Source organism: Ictidomys tridecemlineatus, chromosome 4 (assembly GCF_052094955.1).
Source record: "Ictidomys tridecemlineatus isolate mIctTri1 chromosome 4, mIctTri1.hap1, whole genome shotgun sequence".
Taxonomy (NCBI): Eukaryota; Metazoa; Chordata; class Mammalia; order Rodentia; family Sciuridae; genus Ictidomys; species Ictidomys tridecemlineatus.
Window position 1 is genome coordinate 46,442,707 of NC_135480.1, and position 14,422 is coordinate 46,457,128.

The 14,422-nt window shown below is 33.3% G+C and overlaps 1 protein-coding gene across 30 annotated transcripts in view; it reads left to right on the forward strand.

Moving 5' to 3' along the window:
- Sox6 (SRY-box transcription factor 6) overlaps window positions 1–14,422 on the forward strand; it is a 580,734-nt gene that overhangs the window by 382,117 nt on the left and 184,195 nt on the right. For all 30 annotated transcript variants that reach the window (XM_078046426.1, XM_021727329.3, XM_078046425.1 and 27 more), the window contains 2 exons: window positions 2,873–3,045; window positions 6,062–6,130. In XM_078046426.1, the coding sequence (XP_077902552.1) occupies window positions 2,873–3,045; window positions 6,062–6,130 (242 nt within the window). The remainder of the gene's footprint in view (window positions 1–2,872; window positions 3,046–6,061; window positions 6,131–14,422) is intronic.

A 14,422-nucleotide genomic window follows, 5' to 3' on the forward strand; every position in this document is an offset into this window, starting at 1 on the left:
ATGCCATTCATATCTATTCAAAATATATTAATATTCTTCACATTTAAAGAAAAGATAGTGACAGCCTTAAGAGTAACTAAATCCTAAAACCTTAACTTAAAAATACTAGTTTCTGCTTTGTTTTCATTTTAAGCATGGATCTAAGTCAAATGAAAAATTTATTTAAATGTATCCCAATGTTTACAATTAAACAATTTGAATGTCTTTTTCAAATTAGATCTTTATGGCTATACATTGACTGTCTTCATAATTTGAAGTTGACTCAGATGGTGCAGTTCTGTAAATCTAACTATGCATATTTATTAGCAGTGGACTAGCCACTGCATTTGTAGACTACACTTTAAAAAGAAGAGGCTAGGAAGTCATTTCTATATTATCCTTAGCTTCTGTGTTTCCCATGCAAAGGAGGAAGGGCAATAAATCAAAGATAATTGAAAAGACTTTATTCTCCCATGTTCAGGTAGGAGAAGAGAAAATTATCCAGTCTTTACTAGGAAATCTAAATATCATATTCAATTCTTGTATTGACCCTTGCCCAAATGTCCAGTGGAAGCTCTTTATTAATAGGGAAATGAAGTATAGAAACTACCCTAGTATCTAATAAGCCTTTTCTTAACTCACCTTATATTGATAGGTATAACAAGAAAATTAAATGTAGATTAGAATACTGCACAAAATATATGTAATAAAAAGTGCACATATTCCATTTACCTCATAACTTTTCAATCACCCCCACCACATCACAGTCAGAATGACCACAATACTCTTGCTTAAAATACTTTAGCTGTTTTAAATTATTAGAATTCAAAATCCCACACATCCCCGCCCCCAACACACACACACACACAGAGGTCCTCTGCCTATATTGTTTGCTCCTCCTGGAAAGCTCCTTGACCACCAGCCACTCTCTAATAACCGTTTTTTTTTTTCGGTTGTAATTCCTTTACCACAGCAATGTTTCATATTTTCTAGAAAGCTCCTCAATCAAGCCACTCTCCAACTCCTTGCCTAGCTAACTCCTATTCATTCTCCTCTTTATACTTTTTCAGGTTACTTTCCTTGAAATTGGGCCTTCCAAACATGGTTAAAGCTCCCCCCAAATATTTGTCTTGTCTTTAATTCTTATTTAATTGTAGTGTACTTTTATACCTCTGGTTACTTGATATTATAGTACCTGACCCACAGTTACCATTCAGGATATATTATAGAATTAAAAATTAATGAAATAAGTAAACAAATACATTTTTTGTCTTGTATCTTTTTGTTCCTGTATACATTGACATGTACATTAGTGAGCTTCTCAGTGAGATTTTGAAGAGATTTTACAATCTCCTTAGGGAAACTGCTTTTACATTTTTGTGATTTAATGATTCTGTATCAAGAAGTTTTTCCTTTTACTTATTGCTGTAATACAAACACATTTTAATCAATTCTGGAGCTAGAAAGAATATCTGGTTACCAGCCTTGTTACAGTATTTCTTTCCTTTTCAGGGGAATATGCTTTCTAACTTCTTGCTATTTTTCTTTTCTTTGAATTTTGATTTTAGGTACTCTTTTAGCTCGGTGGTTTTTTAAAAGGATGTAGATAGCTCTTTTATTTTAAGGACCTGGGTTGACATTAATAATCCCAAGGTAGCTTCTTTGCCAAGATCATCCTTATTTTGTGGCAAACATGCACTAGCCAAATGCTAGCCAACATCCTCTGAAGATAAGTTTTCTCCTTGAGGCCATTCATAATTAAAATATTTTTAGCTTCTCAGATTGTTCTGCTGCTTTCTTAATAGGAATAAGGAGGGTTTCATAAGGAGGTTGGAAGTCTTCCTTCCACATATACAAAAATTGGCAATCTTTGTCCCCTTTGACAGCTAGTGGCATCTTTCTGAAAAGCTTTCAAATCATAGATCATTTCTTCATAATGAAACCTGTGTGGCTCAAATACAGTAGGTTGAAATTCTTATCTTATGCTGCAGTAAAATGCTCTAATTTAGATTCACAAAAGGATTCTGTACCCTTTACTTAGGAGAGCTGTGCAATTTGTCCATAAAAAGACTGTTCAGCACCATTAGTGCATACCATAAGTGTTCAGCAACATCATATTCATTAAACAGCATATCCTTATGCATAACCTTTTCAACCTCGAAATGTGTGTTTTTTTTTTTTTTGAAGAATGATGAATGGCGAAGGGGTGAGAGAGCCCCCCAAGCAACATTGTTGTCTTTAAGAATGAACTTGGAGACTTTAGCTTGATCCCTTCGTAGGGAAAAAAAAAATCACATTCAATCCCTTCTTACCTGAGGCAGTTTTTATTCTCAGTAGAACTCACTCCATGATCAAGAGATTGACCCCTGACTTCTGAACTTCAGAGACACATCTTTGCACAATAGAGAAAAATTGAGGACAATGACCATAAAATTCCTTAAAAACATTTGTTAAGCACCTCCAATGTCTTAGCTATTGATACTGTGTTAGTTGTTAAGGATAGAAGTGACTATGGAATGCTAATATAATTCATAGTTGCAGATCTTTGGTGATGAATTTATAGGTTTCCTAGTCAGATAGATTGAGGGTAGTGTGTTAGAAAGGAGAGAATATGGTAGATATTTATGCTTTATTTTTGTTTTTAGAGGTAGAGGGGAAGATTACATTAGAATTTTATGGTGACAGTAGTTTTTCTTGGCAGGGACAATGATGAACCCAGCATTCATTCCATTGCTATAATTACCCTGTGGCATTCCTGTGCTCACAATAGTTTATAGTCATTGTCCTAGATCTTCAAGTGTCTAAAGGAGTCCCTTTCTAAAATCTGCCTTTTTCCCTGATTCCTTCAGATATTCCTCAAGCTTGTGAAGATCTCTTCTCACTTCCATTTTAGGTACACCTGAGAGTCTGGCAGAAAAAGAACGGCAGCTCTCCACCATGATTACCCAGCTGATCAGTTTACGGGAGCAGCTCCTGGCAGCGCACGATGAACAGAAAAAACTGGCAGCCTCGCAAATTGAGAAACAACGGCAGCAAATGGACCTTGCTCGCCAACAGCAAGAACAGGTGAGCCCTGCAAAAGGAGCTGCTGAACTAGGGATTTGAAATGTGCCAAGCTCAGAGAGTAGTCACATTGATTGCTTTATTTATTGTAAGCTTTCTTCAAAAGAGTAAAAAAAAATTAAAAAGGAAAGAGGAAGGTAAAAAAGAAGCCTTCTGGAAGTCTATAGTCTTCAGGAAAACTGAGGAGATTTGTGGAAAATAAAGAAAGGCATCATAGCAACGGGGCTAACTAACTTAGATAATATACTGTTTCAGAAGGTTTGGATATGACTAATTACTCAGGCATACTCTTTCTTATAGGCATGGCAGGTAATCCCAATGTAGTTAAATTGTAGGTAAGTGACTTCTCTGGGCTTTACTTTTAGCCAGTAAAAGGGACTTCCATTCTAGAAAAACTTTGAGGATCTTTTGGCTCACTGATCCAATGATTTTTCTCTGGCTTTGAAGCTAGTGTGAACATAAATCATGGTTTGCTCCAAATATCCCTGGTTTATGCTTGTTTTCCAGGATAATTATTAATTCCCTACCCCCTTTCACTAAAGTTATCTTTGTTTGGATAATAAATCACATGGCCACTATTTATAGCATAGGTAAATCATTAAAAACAAATTAGCACATAGTTCCTAAAAGATTTCAACTTGATTGACTTAGAAATAAAAGCAAAGAAAAAAATAGCAAAGTTTAAATGTATATCTTTTAAAAAATAAATCACTTTCCCAAATGTTTTTCTTCTCATAGAGTACATTAATCTAACAACAATGATCCTATAGAGTAGTCCCTGATGCTTTAGATCATACAGACCCAAATTAATGTGCAGTTTTTAGGAATCTGACATTATTACTAGAATTATCTTTTCAGTTAAATGTATTTTATAGGGGTATATAGAGCAATATATGCTCTGTTGATTTTAATGAGTTGTGACGTCTGGTATTTTATATGCTTGAATATTTGCCCACATGTAGGAATATGGACTCAGCCCCTAATGGAAAATAACATAAAGGAACACTGTAAAAAATCAGAAGTTAGAATGTCATTTAGCCATCCAGAGATGACACAGTAATTAACTATTGACACTTGTGAATAAGCTAGCACAAATTAATCTTGACACATTTGCAGACGAGTGATATCTTACAGTGAACACTTTGTAATTATATTTCAAAATGAAAATTAAATGACACTTAAAACTAGGTTGTCATGCTCAATGAAGCGAGCATGTAGCTCAACCGATTGGCAAATAAAATTCAGAATTTGAGCCACATGGTGCTTATGTACCATACTTCACTGTGTCAAACCCATACGTCTAGAGTGGATGATAGTAATTGCACTGTGGTGTTTTGGATGCATTTCTATGCAGCACTTTATCATTTAGGAGGGGCCATCAATATTAGATGCCTAGTGGTGTTTCACTAGTTGAAGAAATAAATATTCAAAGGATCCAGCATCTATACCTGGAGCTGCAGAGTGAATTGTCCATTTCTGATTTGAGTAGTGACAAGCAGAGTGGGCTGTTCCAACCTGATTAAATACTGTTTCCATTTTGTCTATAAAGCTTTGGGAAGGAGTAGCTCCATTTCTCAAACTGAACTCTATGTCAGGAGCAGCTTTTCCACACATTCCAGTATGAGCCAGTTATTACCAGAAATCAGAAACAACATTTGGGAGCAGACTGCTATATTATGTCATTTTACACTGAATGAGATGTGTTTGGGGCATTCCCCCTGACTTAGAGAGTCAAAAAAGTTCTGGAAGAATATAGCTGGGGCCTGGGACTGATTTACATCTTCACTTCCAGCATATCTTATTCTAGAACACTGGCTTTTGGAATAAGAAGAAATGAAAAGACAAGACTTTAGCACTTGCCTACCAGGCTTCACTAAACCAAATTCTTCAATAAGTGTTCTTTGGCCACTTTTCTCTCTGGCTTTGGCTGACAGTGAGTATGTTCCAAATAAGGAGCATCTCCCTGGACTTCAAACTGTAGCAGCTACATTTCAGAGGCAATAAGCAGCCTTATGCCTAACTCATGCTTCCTAGTAAACACCATTATGCTAAGGACTTTGTTTGCCTTCTTACAGGGCTTGCATTAAATGGTTAATATTTGTTTGTTGGAGCAGATTATATGTTAAGATGTTGAATTAGATTGTTGGGTGAGGCAAAGGGAATGTAAAACCTGTATGTGGATCCTTTACTATAAAATAAGCATAGTCCCCTGGAAAGAATAAGTGGATAAATGTTAAATTACAGCTGTTTGTTTCAAATGCTTTGCAGATCACATATAACATCAACAGAAAAACTAAACATTTTTAAACTCTTTTTTTAGGAGGTACCAGTGATTGAACTTAGGGGCACTTGATTCCTAAGCCACATTCCCAGACCTATTTTTTTTTTTTTTGTATTTTATTTAGAGCCAGAGTCTCACTGAGTTGTTTAGCACCTCGATTTTGCTGAGGCTGGCTTTGAACTTTTTGAGCCTCCTGCCTCACCCTCCCAAGCTGCTGGGATTATAGGCATGCACCCTGCGCACAGCTAACATTTTTTTTAACTCTTTACAATGACAATATTTGACAATATTTCTAAGCATATCAGTGCTAAAGATCTTTCCATCAGAAAAAGGTTTCTTCAAAGTAGATTATATTATACAGTAATAGAAAGCTTTTTCTTGTCTTTGCTTACAGATTTTACTTTTTACATCCAAATTAAACTCTTTAGACCAATGTGGCCAGAGTTTTCCTGTCCTTATAAGGATGGAATTTCCAAAGTCCCAAGATATCAAACTAACCAGTGCAGATATAGGCGAATTGCTCACAAATATAATACAAGGGGTGGTTTTCTATAGATAGATAGCACCTGTTCCAAAATGTTTCTTTTTTTCCATTTTCTGATTCTGCCTCTCATTTTATAGGAATTCTTTCACATAGAGGTGCAGTAAAGCATTCCTGTAATACCAGGAGAGATACCTGAGGTAATGGCAAAGGTGTAAGCATTTCATTTTAACTTAATGAAACTTTATTTCTGATAGATTGCAAGACAACAGCAACAACTTCTGCAACAGCAGCACAAAATTAATCTCCTGCAGCAACAGATCCAGGTCAGTGTATTTTATTACTCTTGTCTGATTATACTTACATACTTTCCTCCTTGAAAATGGAATTTAAAATGCTGCAAATGCACCCTTGCCTTATAAACAGCACCAATAGGGTTGTTATTCAAGGATGCAGTACACAATTATGTAAGTGGACATAAAAAATATTGACTAGGTGGTAGTCAAAGCATTCTTATGTGATGTGTAAGCAGAATAAACCTTATCTTTTTTTTCTTCTGCCATTTGCCTAAAAACAACCAACTGGAAATCTTCTTGGTTTTCAAGGCAGCATACAGATGCTACTTTTATTGTCACAAATTATTTTCTCCTTTGTGTTTTATTATGTAATAGTACCATGGAGAGAAGCTTACTTTTATTTACTTGTTAGGATCGATTGGGCCAGTTATGAGAAGAATCTGGGAAAAGACTGTTAATAATTTATTTGTTCCTGAACAAATATTAACTGTGTTCCTTCTAGATGCTGAGGGAAAATAAAGGTTAATGAATAATAGTCTGTCTTCGAGGAGTTTACAGTCTAGAAAGGAAGAAAAACTTGTTCCTGAATACTTATAACTTAGTTTACAGAGTTTCTTTTTCTTATGGCCCTGTAAAACTACTTAGATCACAATTACAATGGTCTGAGAAGGGAAGATGATAGTCTGATTTCTGTCATTCCTTTACATACAATTAATTCAACTAATAGCTACCTGAGATAAGTGAGAGAAGTGGTTTCTGTTTCTGAGTAGGAACATAGGTGTGTGCGTTCTCAAAAGTCCTAGAGCAAGGAACTGTTTGGTGATTAATCCTCAGGAATACTGATTCCAGAGTTATACTCACCACAGATTGTTGTTTCTCTTTGTTGCTGTATATTTTTCTAACCTACAATAATCTGTGATTTAACCTATTTGGACCAGCATAATCTGAATTAGATTATTTTTTTTCTTAAGGTTAATACCATGCCTTACTGTAATTTAAAAAATCAAAAGCATAAAGTCATAGTTTAATCTTTTACCTCATTGATGAACACCAGTGATTTTAAATTCAGATTCTTGTTCCAGGTAGTAGTTACTGAAGTCTACTTCAAAACTTTTACCTAATTTGGCTTTTTGCCCAGCCAACTTCACTAGTAGATTTTAGTCAATTTTTGTTTGTTTGTGCTCTGATTCTATAGTCCACACTAAAATTTATGTGTTTCAAAATAAAGAGTCCAAAAATGGAATGTCTTTGTCATTTGTGATGGTCAGTCTCTAAATTAAATCTTGAAATAATTTCTCATCCTGATATCGCTTTTATGACTCATGCTGAGATCCTTAATTAAATAACTGTCCAGGCGTTCCCTTCTTCTACCCTTATTAAAAATTTCAGTGTATTTCCTACTGTTAAGGTCAAGATTTTTAGCCTGTAGCTTCCTACATTTTTCTCTAGATCCCTCCCTAAGAACTCAGTAGGTGTTAAATAACATAATCATTTAGTTCTCTGTGTCTTCTATTTGCAAAGCAGGATGGAAGAAGTTTCCAGAGATATTCTTGTATCAGTTAATTATTACTAATGTTTTTACTCCCTCTTTATTATTTCTTTACTTATTTCTACTATATTTCATTTCTTAGTCTAGTATTGTTTGTATTGACTGGCTGTCTTAATTGATGTTTTCCTGTGGTATACTGAGAACCTCAGATGAATGGCAACCAGTTCAGATTATTTTTATGAAATATTATTAGTATTTATTGATCATGTACAATTTTATAGTTATAACTTGACAGCATGCAATTGATGTCTTCTTCAGAAGACTACAGAATATGATCTTAAAATATTCATCTGAATGTTCAATTTGAGAAAACAGGAATAATTTTTTTCAGGTTTTTTAATAGAAGCTTAATTGCTTTGAAATATTGTGGATATTTCTCATTGCTGAAATTTTTAAAAATTCAAGCTGATTAGCACTTGAACTTGGCTGTATGTTATTAAATGATAGGGATAGTCAATGTCAGAGTTACATTTATGTTAGAAAATGGGACTCTTTATAACAAGAGTTTAAATTTAAAAAAAATAAGATGAAGCAATAAGACCATATTTATAGTTCACTCTGTTATGAGCTACTGCTTCATGACTTATCTTGGTAGTATTTATCTTATCAGTATGAGACCATTTAAAGAATTTTTTAAATGCTGAAAAACACTTACTCCTTACACAAACTTATTTATCTCTGACACTTACAAAGCAGGTTTTGATATTTAGACGGTTTAGTTATTTTATTTTTTTGGAAAGTGGAATAAGTTAACTATATTTTCAAATATAGTTTTTGACATCTGTGATCAAATTTAGGGGAATTATTGTTGGGCTAATTTTAGTGTAGTTTTTGAAAAACATATGAGAGTTAAGGAATGCTTCAAACATTCTTTTCCCCAAGAAAGAAGCATTCTCGTATCTGAAAACAAAACAGGAAAAAAAAAGCAAAATAATTAAAAATGAAACTTAAAAAAAATAAAAATGAAACTTAACTTCTCTTCTAAAAACAAATAAAGAAAAAAATGTAAGCAAGTTTGACATTTTTTTTTCCTTTTAAAATCATGAATGCTAGAACCTATTAGCTACCATGGTCAGCAAGAATAAGCTATGGCAATTAGTTATGGGTCACAAATATCATGTGGTAACATTCAAGATTGTTCTTCTGGTTTAGAATGCTGACTTCTAAATTAGTGCTGTTTTTTTTTCAATTTATAAGCTTTAATAGAAAGAAAGGAAAGAGTGTCTAGTCTCTTGTAACAACTGCACACAAACACATCATATTCTATTACAATGGATACAAATGAAAACCTAAATGGTTTACACATATTGAAAACAGTATTTTTCATTAGAATTAGATAAAAAGCATAATTAAGGTAGCATTGTAAAAGTCACCATACTTATTTTGTTTGCAATCATAAAAAACTTATATGTGTAGTTGAAAATAATTTTATTCATATTTTTTCTCCCTTGAGTATGAATTTTTAATGTAATTTTGCCTAGGTAAATTCTAAACTTTTAAACAGATACTTCTAAGACCATGTAAGGTGTGTTGAACAAATATGATTAATGATTGTGAGAACTATTTTCATATTTTTATGAGTTTTTTCCATTTAAAATATCATGATAATAATTTAAATTACTATTAAAATATTTTAATATTAACAGATCTTTTAGGAGGCTGTTTAGTTTGTGAATTCAAATCCCTGTTTTTGCTTTGGGAAAAATGGGAATTCCTCTAATTTGTTCCATATTAAATAATTCTCTTGGTGTGAAGCCCAAAAAAGTTAGGCTGTTTTTTATATTTCCAGGACAGAAATAGCACAATTTTTATCAAGTCTATGAAAAGCAAAATAATAGGTCAAGGAATATTAATCCTTGAAGTTAGGAATATCAGTTTTTCTGTTATAATTCCAAAGAACAGATATCTGCTTTAGTAATTTTATTCTCCTTTTCCTGCCCACTGTATAAAGTATTTTGTCTTAAGAGTATATGAATATTTTTCACATAATAGTATTATCTATATTGATTGTAATATATTTGTGTGCTTTTGGTATATTTCGTGTGTTTGTGTGTCTGCCATGTGATAAAGCACCATTAAATATGTAGAAACATTTAATTCCTGTGTCGTAACCAGAGAGATGCTAATATTATAAGTAAGGAAATGACTGTTCTTAAACAATTGAACAAAGTCATTCAAGATGTACCCTCATCTTTTAAGAAGATAAACCTTGCCTTTTGTTTCCTTCAATATGATTAACTATAGGCATTTCAGGTATTTGCTGGGAAGAATAAAGGACTACCTTTTTATGTGAAGTAGTTGTCTGAAGATCAGAAATAATTACTTTGTACATTAGCCTTCATGGCCTGCTTGACCTGGTTAATTAATTTTTTGCTACCATAATAATAATAGATATATATTTGAAGATATGTTTTATCGTTAAGCATCTAATTGACCTCTAATTTTAGGAGTTGAACCTTCCATTTATTGTCTTTCGGAGATGGCTGGAGCAGCCAAGGGAAAAGCTGAGGCCAGTCAGGAGCTGACTTCCAGACTCATGCAATCCTTATCTTAGGTTATATCTCTTTGCTAATTGTATTTAGCATTGATAAACAAAAGGCAATTAGAGTGCTCCTGTTTGGGCTCTAGTGAATAGTCTTTTTTTGTATGTTATTGATCAGGTAATGGATCTCCTTCCAAAAGCTTCTGAAAAGGACCAAATAAACCCACTGAAAGTAATTTGATACTTCTATTGGCACTGTACATTATCTGATACTCTTTTGCAATAAAATGAGTGTTATAAACAAAGCTTAGAAGTCTAGGATTAGCCCCCAGCTTCAGCAAGCCCTTAAAATATTTTGTAATTCTATCTTCAATCATGAATTAGCCAGGAAAAACAGACCCTCTCTCTTCTCTTCATTTCTCTGCTGTATGCTGGTTTTAATTGCCCACAGGCAAGCTGTTGTGATCTTCCTTGGAAGTTTAAAACCAAGATAAAAATGCAAATCTAATTATTTCTTTTATGTAATCTAATTAACTTTTTAAGTAATGATAGATGCTCTATAGCCTGCTTCAAACATTTTAATAATAAAGTTTCTGGATTATAAAGAATAGGTAATGCTGCTATAATTTATGAATAGTAGCAGGCATACAATTTCCAAAATCACAAATTCTTTTCATGGATTAAAACTCCATAATAATCATGCTAGACTGTTGTTAAAGTTGGAATGGCTCTAGAAATAAGAAAGGACCCAACCAGATCCCATGGGCTACTGCATGGTAGCTACCTGTTTTCCAATTGTGGCCTTATTGCAAAGGTCTTATTCAATGAACCAAAACCTGAAGATGAATCTCAATGCTTGTTCTTCAACCATTTCAGTCCTTTTTACCTTACTGTTCATTCTTTATCTTATCTCCCAAATCAGTCCCCAGCTCTCTCCCAAATCATAATACTACATATTCAGGAAAACCAAAGTCTCTGCTTCTTTCTGGAATTAAAGTGGGACAGTGTCTTCCCTCTTCAGAGGCAGGGCAGGATGTAGCAGAATGGAACAGATGGTTCAACCAATCTTCCAGGGGGAAAAATGTCTCTCTTCTATTTGTTCTTGTTTGAGGACTCAGTTTAATGTGAGTCTTTAGTGTCCTTCTAGGATATACTAACCATCCCCGTCACCTCAGGGTATATAAGAGAGTGAAAGTGAGAGAGCTTGAGTGAGAACTAGAAAATCATGGCAGTCTCAGAGACTTGGAGGCAACAGTAGCTAGAATCTACATAAATATAACATTTTCTTTTCATGATTATCTGTATTTTCTGTTTATGAAAAATGATTTTAGTTTTCCATTTGAGGTAGTTATATAATAATTATTTAGGAAATAAGTATATTTAATATTTTTATATTTTATGAAAGAGTCAAAAACCTTAAACAAATAGTAGTTAGATATTTGGGTATGGCAAACATTATGAAGGCAGTCCTTCATTGTTGGACTTTTGGGAAACCAAAAGCATGTTATGTTTAGATGCATCATTTAAACTCCTCATGAACCTCATTCACTGCTTCTAGAGAGGGGAGGTAGTGACTCCTGTTGAAGAACAATACAATAAGATTATCATAAAGCTGTATTTAAAAATTACTATTAATCTGTTTTTTTCTACCTTTTATTGGAATTAAAATATCCATTCTTTTTATAAAGTAATGGTGATAGTAGATGGCATCTACTTTATTTCTTTCTTTTCCAGTAGTTATATTAAGTAAAAAACTCTCTAATATATAAGTCTCCACTTTTGGTTTTCTTTGGAATTTTATTAGTCCATGATACACAAAATTTGAAAACTCTTACTTTAGTCCAAATCCTTTACTTTACAGAAGGAAATTGAGGCATAGATCACAGACTTGTCCAAGCTTTTATTAAAAACTGGAATATTGTTAGCACCACAAATGGGACTCAAATTTCTGATTTCAGGTCTAGGACATTTTTTGTATTTCAGGTTGGGTCTCAATTCATCTTTCTGTGGCTTAGATAAATATTAGTGCACTTCAGTTTCCTATTTTATAAAATGTGGATAATACCTAACATCTAAAATCTCGTTGTATTCACTACCCTTAAGTGGAAAAATATTGAAGATTTGCCACTAAACTCAGTTTCTCTCTAAGAACTACTACAATTATGGCATATCCCACCATGAAAAACATAACAAAAGAATATAACTGGAATCTTTTTCTAGTGCTACCTTCTCCAAGTGGCAAAAGTGAGTATGAGTAACAGTTTCTATGGCAATGATTCTCAACTTTGATTTTAACCACCTGGAAGCCTTTTAAAAATACTAATCCCAGACGGATGTAGTGGCACAGGCCTACAATCCCAGCAGCTCAAGAGGCTGAGGCAGGAGGATCCCAAGTTCAAGGCCAGCCTTAGCAATTTATCAAGACCCTAACCAGCTTAGTGAGACACTATCTCAAGATAAAAAATAAAAAGGACTGGAGAGGTAAGAGGTAAGGCTCAGAGGTAAGGCGCCTCTGGGTTCAATCTTTAGTAACAAAACAAAACGAAAGAAAACAAACAAAAAAAAAAAACCCCAAATAGCAACAATGGAAAAAAAAATCCCACAAACTAATGCCTGGGTCCCATCCCAAAGATTCTGATTTAATTCATTTGGGATTTAGTCCCAGCATGGGAACTATTAAAATTTTTATAGGAAATTCTAGTGGACAATCAGGATTGATAAATACTGCTCAGTACAGGGTAATGAAGATTAAATGTGAATGAACCCTAAATTGGTTAGATTGACTCTTTCCCTGCCTGTCTGTGTGTCCATCCATCCATCTATCCATTCATCCTTCCATTCATCAACCCATCCTAAGTATTAGAGTATAGCTTAAAAGTTCTTGAGCAGTTAAAATGTATGTTAGACTTTGGTCACAGCTATTTTACTTAATAGCTAGAAAGCTTATAATGGACCATGGTTTGAACAATTTAAATTATTTTATAATATCTTTATTTTTATTTACATTTGATTATACAAGGAAGATAAGATTATATTTATTAGGTGTGTGTCTTTAGGATGAGATTCATAACAAATGAAACATGATATTACAAAATAAATCAAAAACATTTTAGAAAATAAATTATCAGACACAATTTGACTTTTATATATCCAAACAGAATGAATTCTGACTCAGGACATCAAGGTTATTTTTTAAGTATTTTAAAAACATTTTCTATGAAATTGACTATACCTTGACATCTGTGAGGAATGTATGAATCTGAATGAATTTTTAAATGAGATTTATACATATAATTAGAATATATATATTCTAATTATATGTACACACACACACACACACACACACACACATATATATATATATATAAAATTAAAAATTTATTCAGATTCTTACAGATAATAAGACCTGAAATGTTTGAGTGTGTGCAGTTTCAGATTTGTATGGAACCAGCACAGGTATTGGAAGCAAATAAATTAGGGTATAAATTCCAGTTCCACTGCTTATTAATACTAATCTGTTTTGTCACTTACTAGCTGTGAGACAAGTTACATAATGTCTCTGAGCCTGCATTTCCTAATTCTTAAAAATTGATAATTATAGTACCTTACAGTAGTTTTGAGATTAGAAATAATTACTAGCCCCTAGAAAGTACGCAGTGCATATTATCTATTTGCCATCACTATGACTGTTTTTGTATGAGTAGGTCTGGAAATAATTTCAAAGTTCCTAATGAAGAAACATACATGTACATATTTGATATGTGCATATATGCTTATTTGTGTCTATATATGCATGCATATTTAAAACCAACAAATTAGTCATAAGAATATAGGATAATTCATGTGTGCACATATAATCAATTATTATCACCATGACAATTTAAAGAAAAAGAAAGAGCAACAATTTTCTCTGGCTGCCAAATCAGAGCTATTTCAGTTGTCAGTGAGTGAAGAGTAAGGTTTATCAGGCACTCAGAAATGGCTGACTGAAAATTAGACAGAGCTGCCTGGAAATTGTACAAAAGGGATCATGACATTTTAGTCTGGAAAAACAGGGTCAAATTCTCACCTTTCACATTAAAATGGGTCTTGCTATTAGATCGATAGTGCTTGTGAAATTAGGAGGATAGTAAACAAACCTTTCCAATTTATTTTATAGCTTTTTAAACACAGATGAAGTTAGTTGATGTAGCAGCACAAAATGCAAAAGTCCTTCTTGTTTAAAATAAAGTTGTTCATATAAATCTTATGTATGCCATCTCCTGTAAGTCAAGCATTTGCCTAGCTTTTG